Source organism: Lonchura striata, chromosome 3 (genome assembly GCF_046129695.1).
Source record: "Lonchura striata isolate bLonStr1 chromosome 3, bLonStr1.mat, whole genome shotgun sequence".
NCBI classification, from domain to species: Eukaryota; Metazoa; Chordata; class Aves; order Passeriformes; family Estrildidae; genus Lonchura; species Lonchura striata.
In genome coordinates, this window is record NC_134605.1 from 107010443 (window position 1) to 107036526 (window position 26084).

The 26084-nt window shown below is 39.6% G+C and overlaps 2 protein-coding genes and 1 long non-coding RNA gene across 4 annotated transcripts; 1 reads left to right on the forward strand and 2 right to left on the reverse strand.

Annotated features, from left to right (window-relative positions):
* Positions 1-283: 283 nt before the first annotated feature.
* On the reverse strand, positions 284-3095 carry LOC110470278 (uncharacterized). Its single transcript, XR_002465381.3, has 3 exons — positions 2985-3095; positions 1060-1338; positions 284-552 (listed from the first exon to the last, which is right to left on the reverse strand). It is a non-coding gene; the product is annotated as an uncharacterized LOC110470278 (long non-coding RNA).
* An 87-nt stretch (positions 3096-3182) lies between these two features.
* Positions 3183-21453, forward strand: GCFC2 (GC-rich sequence DNA-binding factor 2). 2 transcript variants are annotated; one of them, XM_077782451.1, is made up of 18 exons: positions 3183-3535; positions 4597-4704; positions 6142-6303; positions 6777-6995; positions 7941-8044; positions 8919-9034; positions 10800-10986; positions 11439-11562; positions 12831-12909; positions 14427-14539; positions 15262-15461; positions 15870-16023; positions 16289-16410; positions 17852-17928; positions 18092-18158; positions 18460-18606; positions 18948-19072; positions 19394-21453. In XM_077782451.1, the coding sequence occupies exons 1-18, from the start codon at positions 3241-3243 to the stop codon at positions 19506-19508; spliced, it is 2514 nt and encodes an 837-aa protein (XP_077638577.1). In that variant the 5' UTR covers positions 3183-3240; the 3' UTR covers positions 19509-21453. The 2 variants fall into 2 exon arrangements, with proteins under 2 accessions (XP_077638577.1, XP_021385481.2); XM_021529806.3 differs by having other exon boundaries at positions 7941-8020.
* On the reverse strand, positions 20844-25630 carry MRPL19 (mitochondrial ribosomal protein L19). The gene is made up of 6 exons (XM_021529770.2): positions 25529-25630; positions 25236-25347; positions 23522-23640; positions 22870-23004; positions 21937-22118; positions 20844-21194 (listed from the first exon to the last, which is right to left on the reverse strand). Exons 1-6 carry the CDS (start codon positions 25584-25586, stop codon positions 20979-20981), a joined length of 822 nt encoding a protein of 273 aa, XP_021385445.1. The 5' UTR covers positions 25587-25630; the 3' UTR covers positions 20844-20978.
* Between the last annotated feature and the right edge of the window lie 454 nt (positions 25631-26084).

Genomic DNA, 26084 nt, shown 5'->3' on the forward strand with positions numbered 1-26084 from the left:
ACCCTGTTATTTCATACATACTGTTGGGTTCTGAGGACCAGTACTACTTTTGAGTAGTGTACCTCTTGTGTACCAGTTTTGTGAGGTTCTCTGGAATTACATGTTGCTTTTAAGGGATGAATAACATAAATATTGTGGAAAATTCGAAATAAATCTTCACAGATTTCAGAATGTTTCATGAGTTGCTGCAAAAAGGAAGTTTTTTCAGATTTGTGGATTTCTGAAAAGATGCAGGCATGCTATAAAACAAGTACATACTATGATAAAGATAGGCAAAACAGTGTCAAACAGTAAAGTGAGTTTATGATTAATAACGTAATTAATAAAAACAGGGATTCGTTGAAAGGGCAAAGAGATCACTGTAGTTTTAAGCTGGTTTATGGAAGTCTACACAAAAGCTCTGTGTTGATGGAACACAGAAGTTTGCCCTGACTGTAGCTCTTGCTTGCCTGGTGTAACGCTGAGTGTTCGAGGTGCTGCTGCCCCCATCTGCCTGACATCCTGCTGGACTTTTCCATGAAAAACGGAAGCAAAGGCAAATTCTTCCACCAGCTGCAAGAAATATGATTGTACTGTACCTCAAATCAGTGACAAAGTTGCTGCATTTAGGGGGTTGGATCTAATTTTGCAGTCTTTCCCCCAAAACAGAGTTGACCTCTTAGGTTTTGGTTTTTTTTTTTTGTGGTTTTTTTTTTTTTTTTTTTTTTGCGGTTGAAAATTGTTTTTGACGAGAGGTAAGTCTGTCAGAGCAAGTAACTTTGTAACTTACATTGACATTAAAGTTTAACAGGGTTCAAGCCAGAGCTGAAATCAATGGAGTGTGAAAAGAGATCATACTATCAGCTATTAATGCTTCACTTGAATTTTCATGCAAGGTTTGTTTTGCTTTTATCCTGCTTCTTGCTTTGGAAAGAGAAATCTATAATAATTTGCTGGTCTACTTCACTGATCTACTCTGTGTCTTTCTGAAAATTCATTTGCCAGAGGAATTTTGGTTACATAGTCACTAAAACACTTAAGAACAAATGATTCTAATATTTGTGACCAATAAATCCTCACCTGTTAAAGTCTGTTAACTTTAACCTTCATGCAAAAGGCAAAATTATCCTTTTGTCCTGTGTCAGGAAAAGGGTTTTTACTGCCCAAGAAGATAAATCCATTGGCACTTGGCATTGACAGTCCTTCCAAGAAATACTGTGCTGCGTTGCTGAGGCTGAATTTGATTTTCCTCTTCTGAACTGGGATCATCATGGATTGGATGCCACTGCCCAGATCAATATCTTGGCACTTAGTGAGCATATTAACTGGAAGGACAACTGCAAGCATGGCAGTTTCAACCTGCAGGAAAGACAAAGAGTACAAGGGTTGTGTTCCCTGTTTCTGCCATGCTGAGGTCCTCAGTCCTACCTGAGTAGTGCTTACTAGACTGACAGGATTTAAAATCAGACGAAAAATAAACTTTAATACAGAGACACAACAAAGGAAAGAAGCCCTGCCATTATTTTAAAGATGTTAAAGGCTCCTGGTAAAACTCCCATCTTTGCTTGGCTTGATGAAGCCTTCATTAGTGCTGGAGTGGTAAATGAGAAACATGGATCTTATGGGCATTATTCCAGGTAAATCCACATCTGCAAACTTTGCTTTGCCCAGGTCACAATGGAACAACTCAATACACCTGTGCATCCCCAGACTATTCTTGACTTTATTCTTCAGTCAGAGAAACTACCCAGGGAAAGTCCATATAAATTCCACAGCAATAAGGCAGTTTTGAATCATAGCCTGCAATAAGTCAATTTAAACACACATCCATGGACAGGTTTAATTTCAGCATTTGCATAAGTACTTTATTTATCCACCAGACCCCGACCATTTTAGAGTGTAGAAAATAAATAATGCTGCAAGGTGAATTGTGCTTCCTGAATTGTTAAAGTTTTTATTATCATCCTTATTCACTAAGTAGCCTTGGGTTTTATTTAATAATCATTCAGAAGCAGTGCTGAATAAAAATATATTTTAGCTGATCTTGGGTTTTTATGTTATTCTTACTGTAACTGGTGCTTCACAAATGCAGCTTTTTCTTCACAAGATTCCTGAGGCAAGTTAATATTAGCATCTTCATCTTACAGATGAAGAACAGAAAGGTGGAGCAATTTGAGCAAGAACATTTCAGACATTTGCTATTCTTGGATACTTCTCTTGGGACACAAAAGCTTACTTGAAGGACTTGCTCTGCCTGGTTTCATGTTTTCATTTGGAGTGGGATGCACTTTCTTTCCACAGAGCAAACCACACACAGCTCCAGTCAGCACGGCAGAAATCAAAGGCTGGTACAAGCTACAGTGCAACTCCTTTCCAAACAAACCAATTTGTCATCAGTTGTCACATTCCCACCTTCCTTCTGTTCCCAGCCATATGTTCCCCTCCCCTTCCCCCAGCACTGCCACCTGCCTAGCTCCTTCTGTGAGCTCAGCCTGAGGAAAGGGAAAAAAAATGTGTGATTACTTTTTGACAACGAGCTACAGAATGAGTTTCGCATTTACAATAATAATAGAATCAGAAAGGCTTGTCTTGGAAAGGACCTTAAAGATCATCTAATTCCATGGGCAGGGACACCTTCCACTAGTCAGGTTGCTCAGAACTGCCTCCAACCTGGCCTTAAAAAGCGTATTTATTTGTTTTTAGTGTATGTTACTACTAATTCTAAAATAGATAGTTTATTTGTGTAGCTAGGCATTAGCAATTACATTTCAATTTACTATTCATTTACATAATACGTAGCAATCACAAAAGTTTATAAATATGCATTAGTAATTATCGCCAAATAACTTACATATAATATATATATTAATAATATATATATAATATATATATATAATTTACGCATATTAAAATATCATATAATGATACATTATTTATAAATTATATTTTATAATACCGGAACTCCATACGTTTTCTATGGTACTGTGGAAGAGGGGAGCACCCACCCAGCACAGCAGCCCGTACACTGCGAGGCTGACGGCTAGTTACATTTTTAGGCATCAGTGAGTCACCAAAAAACGCCTTTTACGTCTTTTCACCGTCCCCTTCTCGCGCTCCATCCCTCCGTCCCGCCCACCGCGGGCGGGGCGCGCCGGGGTCGCGGCGCGTGCGCGGCGGGACGCGCGGCGGGATCGCGGCGATTCCGGGAGCGATTCCCGGAGCGATTCCCGGAGCAATTCCCGGGGGCCATTCCCGGCAGCGATGTTCCGCCGGCCCCCGCGCAACTTCCGCGGCCGGCGGCGCGCAGCCTCCAGCGGCAGCAGCGAGGGCGAGCCCGAGCCGCGGGCGGAGCCGGCCGCAGCCCCGTCCCCGGACTCCGGCGCCAGCTCGCCCTCGGAGCGGGGAGCGGAGCCCGCGGCGGGCGGGGCCGGTCCCGGCGCGGAGGGGCCGCTGCCCGCCGGGGAGCCGGCCCGCAGAGCCGGGGCGGGCGCGGGCCCGGGGCAGCGCCGGGCCGGGCAGGAGCTGCTGAGCTTCGGCGGCGAGGAGGAGCGGGAAGGTGAGGAGGGTCCTGTGTGTGTGTGTGTGTGTGTGTGTTGCCTTGGCTGCCCCCTCAGCGAGCCCCTGCTGCCTCTCGTGTCAGGGGAAGGGCTCCTGGGAGCGTTCGCACCATGAACCCGCGCTAAAGGACGGGCTAGGCCTGGTTAGTCTGCTGAAGACTGCGGGTCTTGTCAGTCCATCTGGATATCTCGAACGCGGTGCCAAGAGAATGGTGCTGGACTCACTTCAGTGATGCCCAGCAATAGGATGAGGAGCAATGGCCATAAACTAAAACACAGTAAGTTCCACCTCAACATGAGGAAGACCTTATTTACATCAAGGGTGGCAGAGCACTGGAACAGCTGCCGAGGGAGGGCCGGCAGCCTCCCTCTCTGGAGACATTCCGAACCCTCCTGGACACATTCCTGTCTCCCCTGTTCCAGCTGACCCTGCCCTGGCACGGGGTTTTGCCAAGGTGCTCTCCAGAGGTCTCTTTCAACCCTAACAATTCCGTGATTCTGTGAAAAGTACTTTGATAATTACTTATGTCCACATTGTTTCAGCTGGAAAGCATCTGGAATCTTACAACTGGAGAAAGCCAGTACTGTGTAGTTCCATGATGAGCAAGATTAAATAATGAAACTTAAGTGTTTGATTGACACTTCTGGGCTGTTACTGTTGTGGTTGATGAGAAGACAGCCACCTTGGTGGGGACAAGCTGCAGAGAGACCCTGCATTTCAGCAGTGCAGTGATGCTGTGTACAGGAGGCTGACCTGGAGTTTTTACCAGCTGGTCGATCATGAGTGATGAAGCTGCTGTAATATTTAGAATTAATCCAGCCAGAACTGAAAGACTGAACATAGCCCTTACTGCTGTGGTCTTGACATGTTGGTGTTTGGTCATAGGTTGGACTTGATCTCAGAGGTCCTTTCCAACCTAATTGATTCTGTGATTCAGAACTTAGGCTGTGCACACACATAGAGTTTACATGCACTTTTGTATGCAGTACATACATATATATGTGTGTATATTGTTGGTTTTATTAATGTTACTCAGAATCACTTTGTTTTATCTGGTAGGTGAAGAGTTTTTTAAAGTTAAAAAGCCATCCTTCAACGAAGTAACCTTTAGAATTAAAAAGAAGGAAAGCTTACTGCCTGCACAGACAGAAGCTGAAGAAAGCAAAAGTAAGTACTTCTTTTAGTTAAGTATTTTATGAAATATGTGAAGAGTGATGTAAAAATACTGCTGTTAGATGTTTTTTGCTTGTTAATTGAATCCAGAATTATATTTACAATGTTGGTTTACAGGTTTATAATTGTAATGTATTTGTGCTGAAATCATTTTCAGTTTGACCTTGGTAAAAGATTATCAGAACTTGGAGGCTGTTCTTGAGAAAACCTGATTATGCAGAACCATGTACTACATCAAAGTTAGCAAAGTTTTGCTAAGTTTGTACCTCAGCATCATATGTTTCAAACTATGGGCCAGGTGTCCACTGCTTATTGCTGTCAGATTGCAGTTTATCTGAGAATTGGCATTGAGGGAAAATGTGAGCTTAGTAGCATTTTGTCTGATGAAACTTAATGCAAACATTATTAAATTCTGTGCTCTTACAGCATTTAAATGTTTTAATTGAATGCAGTCAAAAGCATTGATTATTCTGATAGTATCCCTATTTTCATTTAAATACAGTCAATTGCCCAGAGAGGCTTTGGACTCCCCATCCCTGGAAATTTTCAAGGCCAGGTTGGGTGAGGCTGTGAGCACCTAGGCTAGTGGAAGATGTCCCTGCCCATGGCAGGCTAATTGGAACTAGATCTTTAAGGTGCCTTCCAACCCAAACCATTCTGTGGTAAGTTTCCTATTGGAATATTTGGAGTTTGTGTGTTTTAGAAAGAAATTAATCTAAAAGTTCTCTTTATGTATTCCCCTTTTGACACCTCTGTCAATTCACAGATAAACCGTATATGCTACTGTTAGATAAAAGTAAATTAGATTGAGATTGGGCAAGAATTCCCTTTGAGGTTGTGATTCAGCTGAGATAGTAAATTTTCTTAGCAACTTCTTATAAAAGTGTATCATATTCTTATAGAAGGTGGTACATTCTATTGTAATCTTATGATTTACTGAAACTGTAGTGGCAGATGAAGATAAATCAATACTTTTAAAGGATTTGATAATAACTGGAGACAAGATAGATATAAATGTTTATAGTTTAGGAGCGCCCTTATTGTTAATACTTTTTAAAAAGTGCTTTCTAAATGCAGTTTTTCAAGTCAAGAATCCAAATATGCTGTGAATAATCAGAATATTATTAGTTGTTATCTGAGAGCTGATCTCATTGCTTTTGTACATGTAAATACACTCTGTGTCTCAGAAGGACTTATAGTCTTTCTATGGGAAGCATCACCAAAGATGCTTTTATTCAATTCAAGAATTGTCTTGTAAATTACTGTCTTGGAATGTTACAATTTGACATGTTTTGATGAGAACAGCTGGAATTAGACAAGTGACTGGTCTTTGCTGCAGCAAGGTGTAAATAATTTCTGGTAACCAGTTATGGCACATCATATTCCAGCAGCTGAAATAATGGATCATACTTTTTTTCCCCTATAATGAAGAAATCTGTCAGTTGGAGTCTGGAGTTGGCAACACCAAAGATACTCATGAACAGGATGAGGACAATGAGGATGAAACTTATTCTTCACTGAATGAAGATTACAACAGCTCAGACTCTGAAAATGAATCCAGCTCTCCACAGAGGAAGAAGGATTTACCACCAGGTTAGTTCCCTGGCTTTTTTAAAGCTATTTTAGATAATTTTGTGTTTAAAGTACATGACAAGTTAGGTAAGACGAGTTCCATAGCTAAGGTATGGGTATCTGTTTATCCTAAGTCAAGGCTACCCTTTTGTAAGAATAGTGGTTCCCCCTCATTTTTAGTTGCAAACATTTGTTGTCTTTCTGTGCTAATTTTGGGAATGGTGCAGAAATTACAAGCCCTGGTTATAGAAGAAAGGCAGCAGAAATTGCTCTTTAGTGATGCGCAGTTCCCTTCATGAGGTGAAAATAAAACCTCACTTTGAGGCTGAGAGCCACTTTTTCATCTCCTTATATTCTACGTGGCAACCATTGTAGAAAACCATCTTGTGTTCTGTATCCATAGTACAGTGAGGCTGAACAGTGGCGATGATTTGCATTAGATATAGAGTGTTGCTTTTAGTCTTTTCCTTAGGTTTTCTCTTTCTTTGATGCAGGCAATATCCCCAGTGCAGCTCATGTTGAGGCTGCTCGGAGGAAGCGTCACTTAGCCAGGACAGAGGCTGATTATCTTGCCCTGGATGTTTCAAACAGTTCTCAGGTCCCTCAGAGAAGAGGAAGCAGTGATTTGGAGAGTGAAGATGAGTCTGAAACAAAGCATCTCGATTTTGCTCCTAAAATGAGAACTCCTAGGCAGAGGATGACTGAAGACATGGGTGAGTTTGTGGTGTTTCTCCCTGAGGTTTTGTTTTAGTCCCTGGAGCATGTGATACTTGTCCAGTAAGGAGTGAGGCTTTGCTCCTCAGGGCTCTTGGAAAAAGGCTGTACAGTTGGTGCTTGAGGTGCTTTTATGGGTCATAAAACTGGTTAAGGTCTCACTTGTGGTGGTGCAGGATACTTTGAGAAATGTTCGCAAAATTATTTTTGGCCTTGTTGACTGGAGAAAAAAAAAAGGCCTTGTAAAAGGCACATTTACAGTGAATAAAGTTACTGTAAGTCTTGCCTCCTGCTTCTGGTCTGGTCTTCTAAGTGATCTTCCTGCACTGACATTATAAATTCAAAAAATGAAAAACAAACAAACCAGCAGAAATAAACAACCTACTACATGCAAAACATAACTGGCTTTTCCATTGTTTTTATTCCCTTGAAGCTGCTTATAATGTTGTTTATGAAGCACAGGTTTACTTTAGTATTTGAATAAGGGCTATAAGGAATGCATAACTATGAGCAGAATCTGCCATTCAAATTAATGCTAATGAGATGTTTTTGTATCTGTAGTTGAGTGTATGTTCTGGACTACTCAAGGGTTTGTTGGGTGTAATGTCATAGTCTATACTTATACTCTTGTTTACATGTATCATGCATGTAAACTTTGCTTTGAGACATAAAACCAAGATGTTTGTGTGCCTCTTACTGCAGTAGTAGTTGTTTGAGAAACAGTTGGGGAAATTAATGTTAGTGTGGATCCTACAAATCCCAGTAGCCTTTTCCAAGATTTCCTTGCCTTTCAGTTTTGCAGTCCTCCATCTGCAAGTTTTTCATCTGCTGTTTTTTGTTTGTATCACTTCTCAGTATTGGCTGGGAGACCCATTGTTGCTTTAGATGGAGGGGAAAAAATAAAGGGTGTAGTTAGATCTAATAACGGTTGTTTTAACTTCCAGTGTCTCTGGGTGATGCATCAAGTGATGATGAAGCCAAGTGGGAAGAACAGCAAATAAAGAAAGCTGTTAAACTCTCTCAGGTGACATATGCTTTCCTAACCATTGTAAGTTACTTTATGCTTATAAGCAAGACAGCTTGTTTGGAGTACTGTTGTATCTCTGTTCTACCCTCTCATTAGGGAAGATTTTAGGAGGTTATTCCTTGATTCTTCAGGGAAAGATGATTAGAAATATGGGAAGATGATAACAAAAATCTGTAATCTCTGGCTGTTGAGGAGTGTGATGATGTCAGCCCCAAAGGCAGGTCCTGTTGTTATAAGAAATCACAAGGTGCTGAACTCTGATTTTTTTGCTGCCATGCAAGGGATCTTGAAAGGAAGAGTATGCAAATGATACAAATGTTGCAAAGTTGCAAAACAAAAATTATTCTTTAATTTTGCTAAATTTCTGTTGAGTGGCAATCTGAGAGCTCTCTTCACAGTTCAGCAGAATGCTGTCTTTTCCTCAGTAAGTAATTGGTAAAAATAAGCTATATTCTGATAAGTGCTGGACATTTTGGTTCTGGCTTGGATCACTTACTCTGGGTCAGACTTAGGAGTATCTGAATAACCAGCTCTTTATTGAAGTTGGAATTGACAGTTGTAGAATTTTTTCCAATTTGGGGAGTAGAGGAAAAAGAGAAAGTTACATCTTTCTGAGACTTGTGTTCAAATCCAGTATGATGTTAGGTCCTCATATTCCACTGCTTATGGAAAAGTTAATTCTACTCTTCAGGAAACAGCAGCAATTTATAGCTGTAGACCTTGTTATTTATGGATTTAATGTTTGAATTGATTGGGTTTTGTCTAGATTTTTTTGTGACTGAAATATGTATTTTTGTATCAGATGTCTAGTATTCAGGTAATGTTTTGTTGATCTGTAGAGTTGCAAAGAGAGAAACTGTGTAAATGGTGTATTAAAAATTGACAATTCTTGTAGGAAATTTGTGATGATGCTTCTGTGCATAAATACCAACCAACCAAACCCAAGTTTGATACCTCTGTTTCTCTACCACCTGTGAATTTGGAAATTGTGAAGAAGAGATTGACTGAAAGGTAACACCTTAACTATGAGTTGTCTGAGTTTTTGTCACAGAATGAGACAACAGCTCTGAAGTGTTACTGTTTTTTCCAGAGTGTTGAGTTTTTTTTTGGGTTGTTTTCAAGTGTAATGATGTCTAATGGAGTACTACAGGTTTTTTGCTTTATGTGGCAATGCTTTATTTCAGGGGAGCATTTGGACTTTTTAGGAATGTGTCTGTCAACTTGAACTCTAGAAAGTAAATTCACTTATTTGGCAGCAGCTTTTTATGGTTACTGGCAGTTCTTGATGTTACGTTTACCCAGAAAGCAGAACTTCACTGGGGGCAGGTGGAGCTGGCACTCTCAATCCAATCATATTTATAAGGCTTTCCTGTTTCATCTTCCCCAACACAATCCTCCAATGGTAGTTCTTATACCAGCTGTAAAAATAGCCCAGTATTTCCTAAAGCAACCTAAGTTTTCTACAGCCTGTTCAGAACGTGCCTGGATCTTTTTCTTTAGTTGTGTGCCAGGCTGTGACTTCTCTTGAGAGCTCAGCTGCTGTGTGTGGGCAGCTGAAGTGTCCTGGGTTGGACATGGGAACCTCCTAGAGGGTGTGTGGGAAGGACAGCTGGGGTCAGGCATCTCAAGGTAAGCCATCCTCTGTCATCCCTCCCGGCACTGGGAAGCAGCTGTTCAGATAAGTTTAGACAAGTAACTTAATACAAGTGAAACATAAATTGTGCTGTGAACTTTCACCAGGCTCTCTCAGTGTAATCTTTGCTTTGTACAGACAATCCCTGCCACGTTTATTTAGAGAAGTGAAACAAAGTTGGACTAAATATTTTTGTGGAATTGTATGCTTTCTTAGCTTTAGTCACCTGAAGGGAATTGAGTTAACTGAGCAGGAATTTATGAATAGAATCAAATAAGAAAACAGAAGAATTCAGTGTCAAGAGTGGGAAACTTGTCTGGAAAACAGCAAGAACGGGAGGGGGAACCAGTTTGGTGTACAAACAAAAGAAAACCTGTTTTGTTTGTAGATGTTTTAAATATATTAAGTGCTGAAATAGATTAATATTTTTTCTTTTTAATTTGTAGCACAGTAGAACACAATAGCTTAATTCAGCTATTTTCTTTGGGAATTGTTCAGTTCAGGGAGATGAGCTAAATTGTGGTCTGTGCCTTGATTCTGTTCTAGACCTGCTCAAACTGAGTAAACACATAGGGATATACAAGGAGGGAAGGGGTAAAAAAAGAGAGGGAGCAGAGCTGTAATATATGTAAATGTTTGTGTGCTACCTGTCTAGTAGAGACAGCTGTAGACATATATATTGTATGTTTATCACACAATAATAAGAATTGTCAGTTGGTTTGTATTTAATAGTGAGCACATTCTGAATGCTTACAGGTACTTCTGTCCATGCAACTTATTAACTGGTATGGACATGCTGCTGTGAGCTGTAGTTCTTACCAGATTACATTGGGTAGAATCTATTTAATAATGGGGTACTGTGTAATTTTGGCTTTTATGTTTTTGGAAAGTGTGGTGTATTGAGGAGTTCAGGTAAAATATCTGTGGTGCCACTTAAATGACATTTGGGTTGCCAAAGCATGATGTTTGTGCTTCTGTAAATGTTGGCATGGGTAAATCTTTCAGCGCTGCTCAGGTCAAATGCAAGTGCTATTATTAGCACAGGCAAAGATTTTGTATGTGATTATAATGGGAAAAATGTTTTGGAATGCATCAGCTGTTAAGTTGGCTATAGTTCTGATTGTCTGGCTTTCTTTCTTTTAGGATAACATCCTTACAGGATGTGCACCGTGCCCACCAGAGAGAGTATGAAAAATATATGGAGGATATTGAGAGCTCAAAGATGTCTGTCCAGGAGTTGGAGAAGTCTTCACATGCAGCTCTGAATTACAAATTCTACAGGACCATGAAAACATATGTAGAAAACTTGATAAACTGTTTGAATGAAAAGGTATGTATATTTTCCAATTTTTTAAAAGATGATAAAGGTGTATTCTGTCAGTGAAAAATGAGAGATACCACCCAGTTAAAAATCAGTTCTATCAGAATCGTATTTAATTTTAATTTAGTGTCCCTGTGCAGTTTTGAATTTCTTCAGGTAACTCTAAAGAGAAGAAATGTTACTTAGTGAATACATTTTCTTCAATAGCTAGTGCCTCAAAAGCAAGCTGCAATAAAACAAGGGACACCAGTGGTGAGCCCTTTTGTATGAAGTCTTAGTCCTTGATATGTAACATGTTTGTGTTTCCAGCCTGAAGAACTCCCATGACCAGGAACTTGTCAACCTATGACACTTCTGTTCTAATTTTACAGCTGTACAAAAAAACCACGGAAATTAATTTTTGCTCATTCTTGTGAGATTTAAATCAATCAAAAGCCTGATTAGTGTTTGCTGTATTGCAGCTGAAGGACATAAATGAACTGGAATGGGCTGTGCATGCCCTTCTTCAGCAACGAGCCGTGAGAGTATCGAAGCGAAGGCAAGAGGAGCTGAAAAATGAATCTGCTTATATTCAGCATGTGACAAGTCAGTACAAAGTTCAAATTTTCAGTGAGAAAATAACTTGTCTTTGAACAGAAATACAGTTCATTTTTGGGTTAAGATTTTAATTTTCACTTTTGATCTCCTTTCCCCTTCCCATTGTCAGTAGGTGTGTTCTACTGCACCTAATTTGAAATTCTTAGCTGAGTAATGCTTATAATACTGTTTTTCTCTGGTTTAATTTCTCTGAATATGTCATGACCAAGTACCTTGTCAATTTTTAACTGTTCATTTTCCCATCAATATTTAAAAAGAAAAATGGGAGTCAGTTTTCCAGTAGGTCTCAAGTTGCAGAAAGCTTGCTTATTATTGAATTCTGTGAATATCTGAAAAAGCTGAGTGTGTAATTTGCAATATCACACTTACCTGAGGGTGTCTGTAAGGCTATGTGTGTGCCCGGATTGGAGATTTCAAACCAGGAGATGACACCCATGTTACAGAGCATGAAGAGAGAAGCTACACTGTGTAAGGGTTTTATCTAAAAGAAAACTGTGTTTCAGTCACTGTATGAAAAATAAGTACAGTTTTCTCAGCTTGTATTTTCTTTATTCACCAAGGTATTGTTTCTGTGCTGTGTGAATCTCTAGCTGCTGCTATTTAAAAAGCCCAAACAAACCAGATCTCCAAAACCAAACCCTTTAAAACCTGTTCAGGCAAAGCTGAGAGCAATATGCTTGGAGCTGCTGGGAACAGATGGAGGGCAGATGCACTGGATCCTGGTAAATACTAAATCATATGGGTTCAGTCTTCTCATTTGAGGAGATAAACTACTGATGAGAGAAAATAACAGCCTGGATGGTTTTGAAAAATGGGGTGGCAAACTGACAACAGGTAAGGAGAAAAGGGTAATGCTGTAGCGGGAGTTCCTATTAAATTATTTTACCTCCAGCTTATTACAAATGAGTCTGCACTTACATGTTTAGCAGCACATAGCATTATTTTTTATGTTCCTAATTATATTTAATATAGTCAAAAGGCTGTTTTTTCTTACATGTAGTAGTACACCCTTTCTCTTTGGCATGTTTTGTGCATCAGCCAGTCATTAGTGCTACAAGGAATTTACTCTGACTTACTCTGGATACTGTAAGAGTTTTGAATAGGTTTGTTCTTTTGTTGGCTATTTCCAAATTAAAAAAAAACAAAACAACAAACCCTAACAAAGCAATAGAAGGAGATTCTTTGTTTCCTGTTTGAAAATAAAACAGGAACTTTAAAAACATACCACTTTATTTTTGGCTGTTTCTGTCTTATAGGTGGGAATGACAAACCAATGAAAAGCAAATTGGAAGGTGATGAGAAGACACAGATTCTGAAAATGTGTGAGCATCGAAGGTAACTCTTACACAGAGGTGCACTTAACTCTGATAAATGTGTTGTGCACTGACTTTCTGTTATTCCTGCAGTTATGAATGTAAACCTGTAGGATTACTAAATTAGATTACACTAAGGATATTTCAGTATTTGCTTTCCAAAACTTGAAGGACATGGAAGCCATCTATATGTTAATATCATTCTCTTCATATTGATTTGAACGTGAATGCTAATAGAGCTGGATATTTTAAATTTAAAAGTCTTAAGTGAGACAAAACTATAAGGGGAGCTTTTTTCTTCCTATTTTAATTAATATTATTAACTTCTACAGAAATCTATTTCTGTATTACTGTAGAAATAGCAAAATTGGGTAGAAATGTTTCTGCTGGAGAGGCAGTGGTGAGTGAAGCAAATCAACCTCTAGCTCCAGGTCTGCTATCAGTGTAGGTCAGACAAATGCTACATTTTGGATGTTACAGTGTTCAGAGATTGGTATCAAGTTTTTTATATAATTGGGAGCTTTGAAAGTTTTATAGTTGCAGTGGTACCTCAAGTCTTAAAAGCAGCGTTGCACTACAACACGAAATAACGCACGCACTCGCTCCAAGATGCAAAAGAAGAAAAGGAAGTAACTTTTATTTCTGACCTTGCAATATACAGAATTCCAAAAGTGACAGTGGATTGGAGGATGAAATTGCCACCTTTCCAACCATACTGGCCAAACCAACAGTCCATCAAGTCTCTCCTCCCACAAAGAAGAATGCAAAACAATCATTATTTACATGAACAGTCTATGGGAACTCCAGTAGAAATATGTAAACATCAGAAGGCATAGAAAACTTTTAAAAGAACTTTAAAACTTTTAAAAGAACAGGGCGACAAGCAAGTACCTTGAAATTTTACTGGAGGAAAAGTGGTGTAATAATAACAACTTCCTCTCAAAGCAGTTAACTTTTAATGCTAATTGATGTGAATAACTGTTTAAAAGTATTTATGCAACATCACTTCCATATCATGTATAATTTTCCTGTGGTAGAAATTCAAGCCATTGATTTTGCAGCCTGTTTCTCTTGATGCCCCAGCAATAGCTTTTAGAACCCCACTGCCACATGAGTGCTATCACCTTTTTCCTGTAGGTTGTTGAACAAAATCCAGGACTGACCGGACAGTCTTGAGAGCTCAGTAGACTCACACTAAACTGTCAGACAGGATCCAATTCAACACCAGATGCTCAGTGTTGCAGGTGGGATGAGTTGGTAGCCTCATCAGTAGTAATGAGGTGAAGGGAAGGTTATTGCATGGCTCATCAGAGATGTTGCTCTAAGCTCTTGGATGTCAGTTGCCAAATCCCCTCCCTTTTCCACCGTTGAGGAGTTCTTTTGGTTCTGTAGTCACTGTTGCTCCCCCATTGCTTCTCCTTAGGCTGTTGTTCTGACAACTTGTTTGAAGTACATTTTTTGAAGTTGAATTATTTTCTTTAAGCTTTCTCCTGCACACACAGGAGAGGATAACTCATCTGAGCTCATTCCAAAATGCAGGACTTGCAGGCGGCAGGCGCGGGAGCAGTCAGGAGAAGGAGATCACCATGAGGGCTTGTCTAGTGATGAGGAGTTGACTCCCACAGAGGTGGACGAGTTTCAGAAGAACAAAGGTTGGTACAGTCCTAATGTGATGTCCTAGAACAAGATCTCTTGTTGATATTTCTTTTACTATTTTTTTAAGGAAAAGTAGAGGACTGCTTCAATTGAGTTCCGTATTTTTATTTGCACACTGTAGAAACAAATGCACTCAAGCAGTTCTGACTAATGACTTGGGAAGAATGAATGAATGGTTGTAGATTACTTGTGGTGGCAGCACTATACATGGCTTTTTAACCTAGAGGTTAGCTCTGACAGATTATGCCAAAGCTGATCTGGTGGTACTCAGTGCAGTGCTGCAGCATGTTTTGTACAGTCGTTTATTTCCTCAAGCTGGAGTGTGAATTAAAGATTGGTTACAGTGTTTTAATTCTCTCGAGTGAATGGATTAAGAGGAGGAGGGAAAGTTATAATAGCTTTTCTTATAACAGCAGAAGGGTTTTCATGCCTGACATTCTATCATTCTGGAACTAAGTTTGAAACATAGTGGTTATATAAATCTGTGAAATAGATAATGAAGAAACTTGCCTTTCCTTGGTCTTCTGACACCATTTTTTTCTAAAACTGGGTTTTTATGGGAGCTGTTTCTAAACCATTTCAGTGTCAGGTGTGTCAAAGATAAATAACAAATGCAATTCTCATTAAAATATCTCCTATAGATGCATAAACTCTTCAGCTTATGCCTCAATAAGTTCTGTGATTGTTTCTTTTTATTCCCAATAAATATTATCCATAGATAACGTTTTAGAGGATAGTAGGAAAATCTTTGAAGATGTACATGCAGATTTTTGTGACATCAGAAAAATCCTGTTGAAATTCCAGGAATGGAAAGAGAAGTTTCCTGACTCTTACTGTGATGCTTACATCAGTTTCTGCCTGCCTAAGCTATTAAATCCATTGATCAGAGTTCAGTTAATAAGTTGGAATCCTCTTGAGGTGGGTGCATCAGCTGACATTTTTGTTAAAAATTTTATGTGTGTGTGTATGATGTATTAATATGAAGAATGATTTTTTTTCTATAACTAGAACAGTGCATTAGAAATTAAGGAAGCTGCTGTGTTTGTCTCAAAACCTGAAGTATGTTGTGGAATCTTAACTTCCCCAATTTCTTTTACCTCCAACCCCTTTTGCCATATCTCCTGTAAAAACAGTTCTTCTCCTGGGTTCTTTGAAAACACTTGAATAATACCACCCATTAAATTGTAGCTTTAAAACTAGTTTTTCTGTTTTGGCCCATTCAGTGATGAGGGTGGATCTGAAATTAAGTGGGAATTTGGGTGTTACTGGATAGAGCTTTTCTCTTAATGCTGACTAGCTGAACAACTAACAGGAATCATCTTTCAGCAGAATTTTACAGAGTTGGAAGAGATGCCCTGGTTCAGAGCTATAGAAGAATTCAGTGATGCAGAAAACATATCTGAATCAAAAAGACATGATAATCATGATGAAGAAGTTTTGCCTAGAGTGATTGAAAAAACCATTCTTCCCAAAATTACAGGTATAGTAAGATTGTATTGAAAATGTTCACCGCAGCTACGCAATGAAACCTTAAATAAAAAATGATAATATCAAATAATGTTGGTGATATCACAGTGCTCCAAGATGTAATGATTGTGTAGTTCCACAGAGTGAGGTTGAAGTGGCCTCTTCAAAATTATTGTGAGAGGCTGAGCTTTTTAGTTCTGTTACATTGTAATGGCTTGAAACTAGGGCAGATAAGTAACTTGCATATTATGAATGAAATAAATTCCTGTTTTTTTCAGCATTTGTGAAGAGTGTGTGGGATCCTTTATCTACTTCACAGACAAAGAACCTTGTACAGCTTTGCAACAACATCTTTGGCAAACAAATCCTTTCCAAAAATGAGTCCAACCGAGCAAGAGAGGTAAAAGCTGTGATACCAAGAAAGGAGAACTTCACCCACTGTGTACTTTTGTGTGTGCTCCTGTGGGCACTGAGAACATTCTCCTAAAGTTGTTTGGTTCTGATTACTTTTTTTTGTTACTCTATATTAAGATGTTTTAACAGTTAAACTTCCAGCTCTCTTGATTTTCTCCTTGTTGAAGATGATGAGGCAGAAATTAGCTACTGTTTGTAGAAAAATTCTGCCTGTATCTATCCAAAATCTGTTTGTAGATCTAATCTTCCTTCACTGCAATAACAATGATATGCATTTAATTATCTTTCCAATTTTGAAGCAGTATATTGATTTAAAATCCAGGCTTCAGAACGTGGTGATAAGGAACTCTTATCTAATTGGATATTATTCCACATTATTCCACAATATGGAAATTGTGCTTAGCTTTCCAAGCTCAAGCTTTACTGTTCTAATGCAGAGAGCATTTATCTGTGAAATGGAGCTGTTTAGCAGAGGCCCAAGAGCCTATAAAGCAGCAGAGCCAAGAACTTTCGGCATGTCTGAGAATTTTTTTTTTATAGGGAGTCCTTCAAATTTTTTTGACTTTTTGCAATAAGACCTAAGAGAGGTCTTCTCCCATAAACATAACAAAGGAAATTGCTACACTATAGCACCACTTAACTTTATATGCTAGCAAGGCTTCAGTGGTGCATCCCTTAAGCTTTTATTTATAAAGTAGACCTAGAATTTTAAAACTTGAGAATCCCCAAAAGTTGGTGAGGAGGAAAACTATGTAATCCTAGCAATCCTTTAATAATTACTTTTATATACACGGTCATTCAAGGAAGCCCTTTTTAGCCTGATTCTGGGTTTATTCTGATGTAAAGCAGGATGTTTGTCTAGTGAAAATGTGGTGGATTAAGTGGTGAAATGGGATGGATATTTGGGCCCTGAGTATGAAAAGAAATATTTTAAAGAAAATGTTTATGCCTTCCAAAGTTTGCTATTTTAAAGTCAAATGATACAACTGATCTTAGCAAGAACTTAAATAAATAAGCTTAAAAATAAATGTAGGTGGCAGTCTATGGCACCTGAAAACACATTGCTCAAAAATGCATACTATCCTAGCTATGGTGACTATTTACATAGAATTTAACATATTTTAATGGAGTGTATAACTTAGTTTGGTTTTAATCTGTACAGTTTTTCTCCTGTAATAATATGCAAATAAAAGGCCTCACCTAGGGATATAGCAAAAACCCTCTAGGCTAAGCCTATAGATAATTACATCTGTGAATTGTCTTCTGTTCCTATTTTTTATTCAGGGTTTCAATGTGTGTTATATACAAATGGCAGCTGCACTTAGCTCTAAGATATCAGACCTCTGGATGAGGTAAATAACCTTTGAGGTTGTTACAGATGGAATATGAAGTCTTCCAATGACACATTAATAATTCTTTTTTAATAGGATTTGATGAACACTGTTGTCCTAAGAATGAAGAAATCTGTAGAGGAAGATGTCTTTATTCCTCTGTATCCTAAAAGGTAAGCTAACCCTGTGACTCTCTTCAGTTAGTATTTTTTTCAGTTCCTCTACCTTTCTACCCTACAGATGTAGATGAAATACTGTAGACATCAATGTCTGTTTATCTTTCTTTAAATGCAACAAAAAATAATCTTTATTTTAACTTTTTCTTCCCATGACCAGCACTGTGGAAGACAAGTCCTCACTACGTTCAAAATTTCAAGAAAGACGGTTTTGGTCAGCTGTTAAGGTAGAGAAGATAGGGCTGGTTTTGTTCTGTTTGTCCTCTCTGAAATTCATTTCACTGGAAACATCCCAGACAGTATTTCAATTTTCCTGCTATTCATGTTGGCTATCCTCCTCCTTGACTCGGAGCAGGTTAATTTTCAGGTAACTTAACTTCAAGGTATTTTACCTTCACAAAGACAGCCTTACACCATTACAGTTGTAATAATTTATAGTGATAAGAGTGTCTTCTATGAAACTTGTAACAGTTTTAGCACACTTACAGTCAACAGCTCTACAGATTCTTTGTCTCTTCATTACTGCAGCTGCTCTCCAATGTTGTTCTTTGGGATGGGATTGTCCAGGATGACAAGGTCCGCGATTTGGGACTGAGCAAGTTGCTGAATCGTTACCTTCTCCTGAACATCCTAAACACACCACTAGGGCCGGATAATATCGAAAAGTGTAGTAAGGTAAAAGATAATGTTCATTGGAAGAGGGTGTATGCTAAAAGCCTTTTGTTTTCCATGAAGAGGGTCAAAACTGAAGATGGAATATTTAAAGAAAAGAAAATTTAAACATTTAAAATTTTATTTTAATATTTTCTTTTAAAATCCTTGCTGCATAAGAGCATTTTAGAGCAAATACTTGTCTGTATGTTCTTAAGTGTGACTACTTGGACAGATAATCAGTGTTGATTTGAAGGAAAAAGCACTAATAATGACTGAACCTGTGAGAAGGTTCCTGTCAGAAATGATGTGACTTAGTTCTGTTGAAATGCTTGCTAAACTTTTTCCAAATACTGTCTAAACAGGTGGTTGCATGCCTCCCAGAAAGATGGTTTCAAGATCTCAGGGGTGGATCAACTCTTCCTGAATTACTGAACTTCAGCCAGCACTTGCTGCAATGTGCCCGTGCACTACACAAGGACAACCACAGGTAATGGATGAGGCTGTCCTGAGATTCAAGTGCTTCCCCAAATACTTTCTGTTAAATTTTTTTTTTAATTCCTTTAATACCATATATTTGACACTTTAAACTATGCTCTTGTCATGTATATATATATATCAAAAGGAAAAGATAGAGTCTAATGTGAAGGAGCACTTGAGCAGTCCTCGTTTACTGTGAGAGTTTGAAGTGGTTGATGTTGGGTGCTGTTAATGATCAGAGTAGCCAAGGTCAGGAAACAAAAATTATAGTTTAGAAAGGTCAATAAAACTGCTGCTATATATTTTTTTTTTTTTTTTAATTCTTAAATAGTGATGAAACAAAAGAAGTTCTTCTCCTGCTGGTGAAAATTGGAGCTTTGCATATGGTAGAAGACTTCACTGAAGAGCATAAACTTGAACACCTTAAAGCAATGATTGGGAAATAGAAACCTTTGAAGGAATGCTTACATTACTGAAATAAGCCTGGTATTCACACTAAACCAGTTCTAATATGAAATTTAATTAGTGGATCCTGTCTACTCAGAGGTAGTAGTAATCACTTTCTTGGTGTTAAATACATGAGGTGTTTTTTCAAAAATGTTTTTTACTGCTATCTACTCCTAGATTAGGGAGTATTTAGAAGTTGCAGTTGTCAAAGCAATGGTTCAGGCATCCTAAAATGTGTGACAGTGCTTTACTGCTGTATCCTTCTTGAAAGGAATCCTGCAAACAGAAAGTGCCTGTGAACTTCATCACTGTTAGCCAGTAAACAACTTGACAAGTGATTTTCAGAATTAATTGCTAAATACCATTCTGACTCAGCAGTCACTGAGCTCTTCCAACTTGTGGTCCACAGTGATTTTTGGAAGGGTTATTGTTAAGCCATTCCTAGTGAAAAGGATTCATGATGCCCCTGAAACAGGGGTGGGTCAGTGTGCAGGTAAGGAGCCAGGATTTTCATCACAAAACATTGTGCTGATGAGAACAGAACAACTTCAGTTACTTTCTAGTAATTGGAGTTCTAGAAATCTCCCTTTGCTTTCCAGTAAGCTCTACAGAACTTCTTAATATCCTTATTTGGATATAATATTTTTTCTAATGTTTTGTAATTTTGTATATTTGCAATAAATATTGTTACAGAATAACAGGGATGTTTCATTCATCACAGAATCCATATGTTTTTGACTATTTCTCCAAAGTCTTCTGGGAATAGAATTTAAGTCTTGAAGATTTAAACCTTATGCTTTCTTTTTATATTTTTTTAAATTTAAAATATATTTTTGTAAAGTACTTTAATTGTAAATAGGTTTGATCAATATTACAGACAAAAGATAAAAAATAATTTGGGTTTTTTTTTTTTGGAAAATAGAGTATTTTACTGTGGTAATGACTCTTACAGCTCAATTCTTTAACATGTGACAAAATGTTATTAAGTTGTATGAAGAAAGCCCCTCCAGCTCCATTAACTTAAGAGTAGCTTCAGGATTTATGTTGCAAATATTGCTTTCTAATAATAAATTTCTGCTGTTTTTCCTCTCTGAATGCCAACAAAAATGCAACTGCTGATCAGCAGTAACCACAAGCTCATGATCTCATTGCTTTTCTCTTGTTCTGCTTTGCCTCATCCCAGCTTGTCTCTAGCACCAGCCTTGTGCTATGACAAAAATGTAATTGATGTTCTATCACAATTTAGCTCTGTAGATGTTTGTTTCTGGAAGAAAGATTCCTTTTAATGACTTGTAGGCGTTGAGAGAGGGCAGTGGACACTTGAGACAAAGAAATCTGTTCATGCTGAAATCTGCAAAGGTTAACTTTATTGTTGCTTTGCCCATGTATATACAAAACTTGACAATTGATCATCCATACAGTAAACTAAAAATATTTTCTCAGGAATTCTAGACTGCAAAAAACCATTATTATTTTCCAAGTTCTTCACTCAGTTCTTTCCGAATCTTTTCCTCTATTTTTGAAGTATCATATTCTCTCAGCATGTCAAACTCCAGCCATGGCTGGCTCCACTTCTGTGCCGCTTGCATTTTATGTTCTGGTAGCTCAAACTTGATTCCTTTTATATTGTATTTGGGCCTTTCCCACCGTTTTGACCATGGTTTAGGTTTCATTCGTACCTGCACCTAGAGTGAAAGATTAAAAAAATCATAAAAAACCCAAAACAATAAAAGGTATTAAGGAATTAGATTTTTGATGGTGATCTTAGCAAAAGGTGACAACTGCTGCTCTAACAGGAGGAAAGTAAGAGAAAACTGACTAATCTCTGTGTGTTTAGTAACTGCTGCTTTATGGGTTATCATTGTATCTTGTAAAACCTTTTAATTAACTCTGTCTTGATTTAGCACGGAGTCCTTAATTGAAACATAAATTGAATCTAACTCATCTTTTGTAGTTTTGCTCCTTACTAAGAAAAAAATAAAAGCACTAGAGGAAAAGGGAGGAATTATACTAAGTTTCTACACAACACTTTGGCAGGGTCTGATGCTTTCTGGATCTTCCCTGAGATACAGATCATAGGGGACTCTTCCATCTTTCTTACCTTGTTTCCTGACACCAACCACTTCTGAATCAGTAACTACATTAATAACATTACTGTGAGAAAAGCTTTCCCTTCTGCACAGCTCTACACAGGAATGTGGAGGCTGCTCCTCTTTGCAAGTCTTCACAATTAACTCCAGAGGATGGCAGGTGTTTACATTCTCACCATTCTTTCATTACAGAAATGGCACAATTTGCCTGATTTTATCTACTTTTGTCACCCTGGTAACTGATGTAGTGAAGAGCTGCTCCAGCCTGCCAGGATAACAGTCATAAATGGAAGTTGTAAATAACCCTGTGCTTCCCTCTGAAACACGTGGCTCCTACCTTGTTCACAGGAATTTCCTCGTGGCCCATACGAGGCACAGGTTTCATGTTGACATCGAAAGTGCTGTACTCGGGGAGGGCATCCCGCAGGTACATCAGGTTCTCATCCAGCCTCTTCTCCAGCTTCAGCACCTCGATCGCCTGGATTCGAGGACTGTACAGATCGTAACAGATTTCAACCCCTTAGAGACAGAAAGCCTGGTTAATGAACCAAATTCAAGAGAAATACTAACACCCAAGAAGTACTGCTTCAGTTACAGGTTCCTGAATCATTGCAAACTAGTTTTAGTCCTCAGAGCACTACAGTGCTGAGTGCACTTGTGGCTGTACTCATCCACTGTGCACATTTCTTTGTAAATCAAATCTTTGAGACAGAATGGCTTAAGAGACTTGAGTGGCTCAAATTTAAGGAAGATGAGCTTGGGTTTTCAACTTTATTTCCTTTTGGTTACAATTGTTGTTAATTATGCATCTCAGTGTAGGTGTAGTGTGTATGAATAGGCACCCATCCCTTTTATATTTGCCCTCAGAACTCCACTATTTGCACTGCTCCTGATTTTGTCATAATCCAGAATATGAACCTGTGATAAAACTCTTTGAATCTGTTGCTTATTAAAATAGTTCACATGTCCATCACTAGGTTCATGAAAACACAGTGCTCAAACTGGGCTGGTGTTTACATGGCAACAGACAACCCAGGCTCAAACATAAGCACAACCATCACAGAATGTCTAAAAATTACTGTGTAGTCCCATGCCTTTCAAGCACATGAGCATTTCTGCGTACACAGTTTTAAACTTGCACAGTACTCTAACAGACAGACTCATACTTTCACTTCAATCTGCTGTTTACCTCCCCACAGACTAAATTTCTACAACATAGCACATTTTTTGCTAAACCTTTGCAGCATAATTACCACAGCTGAAACCCCACCTTGGTCTTCTATGACGTTCCGAAGGACAAAGGTAGCTCCGAGCCCTTTCCCTCCCCTCTGAATGCAGATCCCAACAAAGCGGTTGGATTTGTCACTGGCATAGGGATTTGCAGTTGTCACAGCGAGCACACTGCCTGCCAAAAAAATGGATTAAAATTAATAGCTTGTCCCAGTTAATACGTGCCAAAATGTGGGAAGAATCAGGCAAAGTGCATTGCAGGTGCATTTTGAAAATACTTTTGCTTCCCATCAAAACTGCCAAAAACAGAAAAAAACTGCTAAGGTGATCTGAATGAATATAGATTGAAGTGATATTGCAGGTCAACTGCAAATTTTCTTCACCTTTATTTTTTTGTTCTCCCCTATCCAAATTGAATATAATTAATCTATTGTATTTTTTTTTCTTTTGCTCTACTGGTAAAACATATGCTCAAGAGCCAGGATTTCACATATGGAACACATTATGATTACTCTTTAAATTAATCAGGATGTAAACACGAGATTAAAATATGAAGTATTACATACAGAAACACATCCAGTTGATCAAACACACCTGAGACTTTATATTTTATGCTATTCTACACATGACCACACTTTCTAACACCCCACACATACTGCCAGAATTAGGAAAGTTTTAGAGCTGACACTGACCGACATAGAATTCTGGGATGTTGAACACTTTTCTTCTCTGTATCATATCCTTCCTTTCTATATAGTATTTAAGAGGATCTTTTCTCCCTCTGGGAGGTATAAATTCAGGGCTTAGGAACCTGTAAGAAAAGCCACACTTTAAGAAGTATGAAACAAAACCATTTGCATAAAAATTACAAGACAATTCCAAGTATTTGCCTTAAGAATTACCAGAATTACCAGCTGTTGCCTTTTCAGAGGTACAAACTGCAGTCTATGAAGTCACAAATTTCATTAAATTATTATTTTTTGTTATCTAAAAGGAATTTTTGTGGGAATTTGATGTTGGTTTTGGATTTTAAGTGGCTTTTTTGTTGTTGTTGGTCTTTTAAACAGGTATTTTCCCAAACAGTAATGCATGTTGGTCTTAGAGGAGCTGAATGAAAGAGGACAGTTCAATTTGTGCTGTTGCAGATTAGAAACAGGATATTTCATGGTTTAATTGTAATCTCCATGACAGAACACTTACTATTTGTTGACTTTAATAACAGATATGGAAGAATCTATGACACAAATTTTACAAACTGATTCTACAGGACACACCACATAAATGTCCTTTTAAGTTACAGAAGCTTAGATAGACTGGTAAAAATATTTTTTTGCCACAAAAAAATTAAACCATGCCAAAGAATTTCCTCATGGTCTGGACCTCAGTTACTGACTGCTGAGTGCACACTTCCTGACATGGACTGGCTTGAGCTGAGAACCATTTCCAACAGATATCTGGATTTGTTCACTTTGGTTTGGATGGCAAGATCACCTGCCCTCAGAGCAGATGGATGAAGGTGGACTCAATTCAGTTGTACAGATGCATCTTAAAAGTCCTGGATCTGGCCAGGAGAGAAGTGCTCAACAGAGAGGAGGACAAATGCAAATCTGTCCTAGAAACCTCATGGGGGCTGTGGGGGCAGCAGAAGTTCTGGCTGGTGCTGCTGCCCACAGGGAGCCCCACAGGCAGCAAACAACAGCAAAACCACTCATGGTCTTCAGAGTGATGTTTTTGGAGGGGGCAGATAAACAATACAGTAGCAGCACTCTTCTTCCAGACACAGCAATGCAGTTTGAACCACTGGGTCACTTAAAGCAGTGCAAAATTGGGTTTAAAACCCAAGGAGGCTGTGGATGGCCCGATCCTGGTAGTGTTCATGAACAGGCTGGGTGGGACTTGGAGCAAGCTGGTGTAGTGAGGTGTCCCTGCCCATGGCAGGGGGGGCTGGAATGAGATGATCTTTAGGTCCCTCCCAACCCAAACCATTCTGTGATTCCATGAAATGGGTTGAGGTGACGTCAAAAACGCCCAGGATGAGACATCTCATGAAGACTACCAGAGACACCAGGTCCATGTCACAGCCAGTGATGCACAACCAGCCTTGAGGTCTGAGGCAAAGGCAGACACAGGACCTGTGTCCCTGTCCCACTAGAGAGATGCCTTTAACAGACATAATCTCCCACATTAACCCCAATTTTGCAATAGTATTAACTGCTCTACATTTTTTTAATGTTCCATTGCTTTCAGAAACTCCCAAAGCAGTATTTTAAGGTGTTTTGAACAAACTTCAACACAAACGGTCTTTGCTAGAATTTGACAAGCTGTGCTGGGTTGTTCTCAGGCGCTCACAGGGAGCAGGCTGAGCGCAGCGCGGGTGCGGCGCCGCCAGCTCAGGGACACCCTCACCTGCTCTCCTCCTTCCGCGTCTTCCTGTCGATAATGACGGGCTTCGGAGGCGGCTGGAATCTCGGTGGCTTTCCACCGCTGCTCACTCGATACCCCGATAAAGAAAAGCACCCTGTAAAACAGAAAGCAGAGTTTAAAACACCGGTGATTTCATGTTTAACGTCTCCCCACCAAAGCAGGGCATGGCACCGCCACCCGCCCGCCAGGCCGGGAGCCTCCTCCCCCCCGCTCTGTGGGCCAGGGGAGGTTCGGGGGAGGTTCGGGGGTGCCCGGGGGTGCCCGGCGGTGCTCACGGGCGGGCAGGGCGATGCCGGCGCCCCTCAGCACCAGCCTCCCGCAGGCGGCCGCCATGGCGGCTGCGGCGCGGCCGTACGGCGAGCGCGGGGGGACAAAGCGCGGCGGGACGGAGCGCGGAGGGCGCTGAGCTGGGAAGGTTTGGGTTGGGTTCTGCGGAGGAATTCCTCGCTGGGAGGGTGGCGAGGCGCTGGAACGGACTGCCCTGATAAACTGTGGGCTTCCCATCCCCGGAAGGTGTTGGAAGGGGCTGGTTCAGTGGGAGGTGTTGGAGGGGCTGGAAGGTGTTGGGGAGGATGAACCCTCTCTAATAAGCCATATATTCCAAGAGCAGTCTTCAGAGATCTCTCATCTCCATCCATCCAAACCGTCCTGGAGTCCAGCGTCCTCACAGAAAGGGACATTAAAGACCCTCCCAACCCAGCCCAGCCCGTTCTGTAATTCAGGGATAAAGGAAACAACGCGGCCCTTTCCCCTCCATCCCTCAGGGCGGTTTCGGGTGTGGCAGGGACCGAGCCCCGGGGCAGGGAGAGGGGCAGGGGCTGCCCGGGCTGC